At 33.2% G+C, this 8264-nt stretch overlaps 1 protein-coding gene across 1 annotated transcript; it reads left to right on the forward strand.

Annotated features, from left to right (window-relative positions):
* The first annotated feature begins 584 nt into the window (after window positions 1-584).
* On the forward strand, window positions 585-1736 carry LOC103579023 (uncharacterized). The gene has a single exon (XM_014444322.2). The coding sequence runs from the start codon at window positions 585-587 to the stop codon at window positions 1734-1736; it is 1152 nt and encodes a 383-aa protein (XP_014299808.2).
* Window positions 1737-8264: the final 6528 nt, after the last annotated feature.

The following is an 8264-nucleotide window of genomic DNA, read 5'->3' on the forward strand; positions in this document are numbered from 1 at the left end:
AGCGTACCACCAGGATATAAGATCGTTGAGTTGCCATCACACGTCATTTACCTTCCAATCACCGCAGATGCTATATATAATATAAGACTACGTATAGTGGATCAGGATGGAAAATTAGTAAATTTTAGGGGTGAAACTATAACCATAAGATTACATGTGAAAACAATATAAAAATGGGTATTGTATATGATACAAAGAGTGGCGCAGGCTATAAAAAGATATCAACATGGACAAGCACAATCAGTCGAAGAAGACCTCACAAGGCGTTAACACATCAGAACAAGCTGTTCCTGAAAAGTCTCGGACTACGTTTACGTGGAAGATAAATAAAATAAAATTCAATTTCTGCTGCATAATCCCGTGTCGAAAGACTTAGGTGGTGAGCTGTTGAGTATAATGTCCAATAACGAAGCTTCAAAGAACTTAAGAAAGTATTTAGAGAACCAACAAAGTAAATACGGCACAGATTTTAAAAATAGCAAAGATAAATATTCGGCACCAAGCATAAAAGGTAGTACAGCGTACGGCGGTTACGAGAAAGGCAACAAATACGGTGCAGTAGGTGACCGAGGATATAAAAAATAATGGCTAATATATTAGATATTCAACGACCAATTATATTCGATGAGTCAATCGCTCACTATGAACTGCATGCTCATCAACCGTATGCATCGTCGACTTTGAACAACAATGATGAAGTTCGTATCACAATCCAAAATCAAAATTTGTGCATACTTCCTAGCAAAAGTGCACTCCATATTCTTGGGAAGTTTACCAAGAGTGATAACAGTGCTGTCGCTGCCACAACCAACTTGGTTAATATGGGGATTGGCCACATGATTAAAGAATTCCGCTTACTTATGAATGGTGTTGAAGTTGATCGAAGTAGTAACGTTGGTATAACAAGCCTGATGAAAGGTTATGTATCATTCAGTCCAAATCAGTTGAGTGCTTTGGAGAATGCTGGCTGGGTAATGGAAGATGATGTTAAATTAACAAACGCTGCAGGAAGCTTTGATTTATTGATTCCACTAAATATTTTAAGTGGTTTTGCTGAAGATTATCTGAAAGTCCTTATGAATGTTCAGCTAGAGATAGTTCTTACGATTTCAAACAGTGACATTAATGCTTACGTACAACAAGCAGCGGGAGCTGAGGAAGTAAAGTTAACTTTGCAAAAAATCGAGTGGATTGTACCGTACGTCACCCTATCAGACAAGGAAAAAATTCAAGCATTAAATTATATTACAAGTGATCCGGCTATCTCAATTAGTTTTCGAACCTGGGAATTGTATGAGTATCCGCTGTTACCGGCAACATCAAAACATATTTGGGCTGTCAAAACATCAACACAACTGGAGAAGCAACGTTACGTCATCCTCGGATTTCAAACAGCAAGAAAAAACGACGCAAGGAAGAATGCGAGTCGATTTGATCATTGTACGCTCCGTAACGTAAAGTTATTCCTGAACTCACAGAGTTATCCGTACGGAGATCTGAATTTGGACATAAACGACAATCAGTATGCTTTATTGTACAGTATGTACACTGATTTCCAATCTACATACTATAATAAAGAGGCTGAGCCACTGTTAACAAAGCAGAAATTTTTGCAAGAAGCTCCGCTCTGTGTTATAGACTGTTCTAAGCAGAATGAGGCAATTAAATCTGGACCAGTAGACATTCGATTGGAGTTTGAATCCACAAATCAATTTCCACAAAACACAACAGCTTAGTGTTTAATAATCCACGATCGTATCGTTGAGTATAACCCTATCATCAGCACTGTACGAAAATTGACTTGAAACATGGTTGTGCAATTTGATCTGACACCAACTGTACATTATATGTATACATGGAGTTATGCATACAAAACTGCTAGACAAGGTGAATGGGAGCAAATGGCTCGAGATCGAGAAAGGTTTAAACTTAGGATAGAGAGATCAAGATATATTATAGAACCTGTATTGATTAAAAAAATAAACTTAATAAATAAATAAACATTTTTTATCGATAAATCAATTCGTTTTATTTATAATCTTGACCTGATACATTCCAATAACATAATTTTAATTAAATTGTATATATATATTTTTAACTTGTTTTATGAACTATTATTTTTATAGGATTACTATTATTTATGCACTTTGGGCAATCTTTTCAGTATGGATAAAGCCATATTCCACAGATATCCCAATCGCCACCAGTAGCTGGGTAGTGGTCCATACAAAATGAGTAATCTCTTATTTTATCATTATTCTGTAATTCCACCGGAAGTGTATCGTAGACATGACGTATTTGGGTCCTCGCAAAACGTAGAAGAAAGTGATAATCAAGGCAAGCGATATCACGTTTATGCATTTTTTTCAAATCAGACAGTTGATAATATATTTGCGCAGATTTTTCGTATGATGGATTGTCACCCCAGAATTCCAGAAACCAACGCTTTAATTGTTGAATATTTTGAAAAGCACATGCATGTGTTCTTCGACGATGATATAGCCTCAGCGGACATTTTTCCTTATTATAGCGATCCACATTTTCAAATGAATAATGTCTCATTAGTTGGATGTCGATAATTTGTGCGGAGTAATCGGTCATGATCGTCAACCATTTGTCTTTTTGCTTTCCATCAACATAAATATAACTTGCTTTGCTCACTATATCTTTAATAACTTCTTGAAGTTTGTCGTATGGTGTTTCACCTGAGTCCCACCGGATACCATGGCCACACCCACTCTCATCTAAAGTTTCTTGCATCATTGCTCCATCATACTCCAATGGTGGTTGAAAGATAAAATGTTTACACTTATATTTTGAGGAATTTTCATATATGTCAACCACACACAATTCTTTCACTACTAGGGTGTCATCGGGCATAACAAACCCTGCGAAATCTATGATGAATTCCATTGTCTTTTATTTCTTGTTGATACGTTCTTCTAGTTTTTCGATACTTTCAATCACTTGATGCAGTTTTTTTACAGAGTCTTTGAATGCACAATAGTATGGACACACGTTTTTATCACGTCTAGTTTGAATGATATTCAAATTAGTTTGTAAAAGATGAATATCACGTACAAACCTTTTAATGTGGTCTTGAATAGGTTCTTCAAAGTAACGTGTTAATAAATCGGCTTCAAATACAGCGTTTGGCGGATGGTTTATTAGAAAGTCTAATTCTTCTTCACTTAGTTGATTCATTTGAGGTGTCTACACTTTATATTTTGATGAGTTAGCTTTGAACATTAAAAGAGTTATAACGTATGTGATTCTGTGACAGGCTTGTTCGTAGTCTTTACGATCTTTAAAAGATAGTAATAAGTTCTTCCAATATAAGATTTGTAAGTCAATTTCTTTTTCTTTAGTAAGTAATTTATGAATGTAATTGTCTTCTTCTTCGCTCACTTCCTCGAACTCGATTTGTGCTGAATGTTCACAACGTTCAGTGCATACATGGGATCTGTAAAGATGTGGTTCAGGTATATAGTTGCAAATGAGAAAGATGTACGCTAGTTTAATTGAGAAGATATGTTTTTTTATAATACCTTAGATTTTGACGATCCATTTGATAATCACTTTTTTTATAGGTTTTAAATAGCACAGCAATTGTTTCTACTTAAAAATACTTGAGCAGACTGATGCATATGGCTGCAGGAGTCGCCCACTCAACTCTTTATTCCCCCACTTTGTTACAGCAAAAACAAGTTTGAGCTTGTTGTATGACGTAAGAAATGATGTAATCAGGGTAAAAAGACGCAATTGCGCAGGTCCATATTCCCCCACTTCGACTGGAATGTGAGCTTAGTAACGGTTAACGGCGCAGAAGATGATGTAATCGGGATAAAATACGCTATTGCGCAGGTTCATATTACCCCCACTTGGTCTGAAATATGAGCTTAACAACAGCGCAGCTTTATATCCCCCACTATACCTCATAAAAAGCAAGTTCAGACACGCTGGATGACGTTATCCGCTGAAAAAGAAGGGGTGTGGGAAGAACTAAACCGCTAGATGGTAGTGACATCAGAGCTTCTCGCAAGTGCTCGTCCTACCCCCTGTTTGAATATATAAATCCTCAGATTGATCATCATATAAATACATGTCATGCTATCATCAGAGCTAGTATACGGTAAGGTACCAGCTCTAATGATAGTGTGACAGTATTTTGTCATCATACGCATGATAATTGACTGCCGAGCAACATTGGTAACAGTCGGTAACATAAATACCTACTTTACCGACAAGTGATACTCGTATCGACCACAGATATATACAGACTACCGACAGCAAATATGATTAGTTGTCGGCAGGAGGTATCCGCAACGGTCGGTAAGGAAGGGTACTGCGTTATCGGGGGGGCCCTGTCTCACTACTGGGCCCATTCTAAAAACACTCTGATTTTATCCTGCACTCCTTCTGAGCCCATTTTGAAAACACTTTGATTTCATTCTGGATTCACTTTGGGTTCATTCTGAAAACACTTTAATTTACTCTGTATCAAGTCTGAAATCACCTTGGCTTCACTCTGGAAAAAAGGCACAAAACCATACTGGAAACATACTGGATTTAGAATGTTTACATTCTGACTATGATTCCAGAGTTTTTCCAGAGTGGGTTGGAGGTCGCAAGGGTAAATTTTGTTTGCTTAAAAATACGTTTTTAAAAGTAAACAAATTTAACAAGCTATCTGAAGAATCTTTTGATTGCGTAGAATTCTGAGAAAATACTGAAAAAACGATGTAAAAAATAAAATATAATGACAAAAATAGCAATTAATGATTTTGAATAAGAAAAAAAAAATTTTTTTTAATTTTCAAAAACCAAAAAAAAATAGTAGCCACAGAAGTCCCATGACCGGAACCACCTGAAAAGTTGTGGAATAGACAGTAGTATGTTGACACGAATTTTCAGGAAAATTAAAATATGCATGATTTTCAGATTACGACTTTAAAGTTTTAAAACTTGAAAATAACGCGGAAAAATTTTTGGTATTTTTTTTCTGAAAGAATCCGGAAAAACGAAACTTTTTTATGCTTTGAGTTTTTTTATATAAATCATTTTTCAAAAAACTATAAACAAAAAATCATGAAAAAAGCGGTTTGAAAACTCTACATCTCTTCAATCAATGACCAAAATAATCTTAAAATTTAGAAGGATGAGTTTTTTATAAGTACTAAAAAATATCAAAAAATGACGGAAATTAAAAACTAAAATCTTAAATACCGTCCAATTTGGCGTGGAATGCCTCGAATACTTTTTAATGCTTTTGAATACTTTGAATACTTTTAAATCACCCTTTTTATGGGCATTTAACATGGCAAATCGTTTTAAATCGCTTCTTTTAATAAGGGCAATTAACGATTCTCGACGATTTAAAACGATTAAAAATTTAATCATTTTTAATCTTCTTTAATCATCAATTGATGATTCGTGACGATTTAAAACGATTCAAAATTTAGTCGATTTCAATCATCAATTGACGATTTAAAACTATTAAAACAGTTTTAATCGTCACAACTTGTTTTATTTAATCAGGGACACTCTAGATTACTCTCAGTGCTATACTGATTACTCAGTATTATTTTACAATTTATAGTGCTAAACCGCACTCTTATTCGAAGTGTAACCAGTTACACAAAAAATATTTTTTTCAGTGCATACAATTTACGTGGCAATCATCATACCTATAAAATATTGTATTTGTTGCCTTGATGTTGATTTATTTACAGGAGTGAAAATGAATTTTCTAAACTTATTTCTTACAATTATTATAGACTCATTACTTAAGCAGAGAAAAAGTATTGGTGTTATAATAATAATTAAATAAATACATGCCAGGACTGGTTGGTGGTTGGGATGTTGGAAAAATACGCATATTGAAAAATATAACAATATTTTTATTTGTCACAACACATAATATCACTGGGTTACAAAATTAAATCTTTGATTTAACATGTTAATACTGTTAATCGTCTGAGCTCAGGAATACGTGAATAATTGAATGCGAATTGTAAAATTGAGTTCGAGTAAATAATTGAAATAATTGATTTAAATATATTTGAACACTGAGTTGATTGCAAAAATGTCATGATAATAAGTAACATGAAATCAGAGGTTACCGAGCGAAGTTAATAGTTGAACACTTAATAATTATTTGAATAGCACAAAATGTATAAATAATTGAGTTCTTTGATGTATAATATTATTGATCACTTAATTTAATATTGTTGACTGAGCTCGTAATAAATAACACTGCATTGAATTTATTTTCTGAACACGTGGTAGCATGATTGCAGAGGCTACCGAGCAAATATTAACTTTTAGATTATTTAAAATATTAAGCATGTTGGTAATTAATTTATAATAAAATGAGTCTTTTAATTTTCTGAGCACATTATATAATTATTTATTGAATAAATAAGCACCTGTAATGTTTTCCGTCGAAATAACCTCTTCTGGAACGTGGTCGTTGATCACTTGAACTCTTGAGTTTTTTATTGATTTATTTATGAACTCTGGTGTCCACAATTACAAAAATAATTATATTGTTGATAAACTTATTGATTACTTAATTGATTTCAATTATTATGTATAATTAATTACTCAAGATGAGCGCAAAATGATACGATTTAATATAACACGTGTTGAATGTATATATACGAAAGACAATGGCGGCTGCCTTCTCGACACGAAGCAGGAAAGCGAGGTTGCGCATGCGCCGCATTGCTCATGCTCAGATTTAAAATTATAGCTAGGCCACAGGAGGTGCTGTCTCTATTTGTCGGAAGTGAAACAATATTTAAATTTAAATATAGTTCCAATTACGCAACAATTGGCTTCTTGGAAAATAATTTATTTTCTTCCGAACCATGCCGCTAGTTTAGCTGTAACTGAATTGATTGAATTATAAATATTTGTAATATTAATTATTAAGAGATTTATCCAAACAATGATACATCAAAAAATAAAAAAAACGCTGCTGGAACCAATATAAATATTAAAAAACAAAAAACACACACACAGCTCGAATTATAATAATTATGCTGTAAGCTGTTAACTTTTCAGTTTCCTCTTTATACTAATGAATTCAATTTTTTAAACTGTATTTTCTTGATTTATTTTATTTCATTTTTCTTTCAAAGTGGGGTAAAAACACCAATACCTATTTTCTAACTATAAGACAGCTAGTCTTAAACTAAAATTGGTTCAAAATATATATATATATATATATATATATATATATATATATTAGGGTGTTTCGTTCCCGGTGAAAGTATGTTTTTCGTTGCTAATCAAGAAAAATATTGTTTTTTATGCTAAAACAAAAATTCCTGCCAAGTTTGAGATCTTAATTCCAATCCTGAGTACTTTCCATTTGATTTACAAGATTTTCCATTTAAAATACATGTAAATTAAACTACTGTTTTTTTAACTCTCTGAAACTCAGCTGCGTTTTATGATATCGACGTGGTTTTGGTTGCGAATTGCAGGGCATTTGGTCTTCTTCAAAAGTGCCCGTAGCTACTTAGTTGCAATTCCACCTGTTTCACTTGTGTCCGTTGCGGAAGTCATTCTTCTTCTGAAATTGACATTTATTGGCTTGCAGAACAGAAACCAAGAAATGCACAACAACTATGTTAATAAGAATTTTATAGAAAATTTTATTTTCTTCAAAAAAAGTCTTATGAGTCAAGTCGCTAAAGTCTATAGTTTCTGAATTATAATAATGTTAATATTCTAAAAAATATAATATTAAAAAATAAATGACAATTGATATTTTATTTTTTAAAATATCAAAATTTCTATAACTCGGAAACTATTGACTTTAGCGACTTGACTCATAAGACTTTTTCTGAAAAAAATAAAATTTCCTATAAAATTCTTATTAACATTGTTGTTGTGCATTCCTTGGTTTCTGTTCTGCAAGCCAATAAATGTCAATTTCAAAGGAAAAATGACTTCCACAACGGACACAAGTGAAACAGCTGGAATTGCAGCTGAGTAACTGCGGGCACTTTTGAAGAAGACCAAATGCCCTGCAATTCGCAACCAAAACCACGTCGATATCATAAAACGCAGCTGAGTTTCAGAGAGTTAAACAAACAGTAGTTTAATTTACATGTATTTTAAATGGAAAATCTTGTAAATCAAATGGAAAGTACTCAGGATTGGAATCAAGATCTCAAACTTGGCAGGAATTTTGTTTTAGCATAAGAAATCCTTCCTCTCTGAAAGTGCTTGTAGCTTATTTACGTTTGTAA

The sequence above is a fragment of the Microplitis demolitor genome, chromosome 9, assembly GCF_026212275.2.
Source record: "Microplitis demolitor isolate Queensland-Clemson2020A chromosome 9, iyMicDemo2.1a, whole genome shotgun sequence".
NCBI classification, from domain to species: domain Eukaryota; kingdom Metazoa; phylum Arthropoda; class Insecta; order Hymenoptera; family Braconidae; genus Microplitis; species Microplitis demolitor.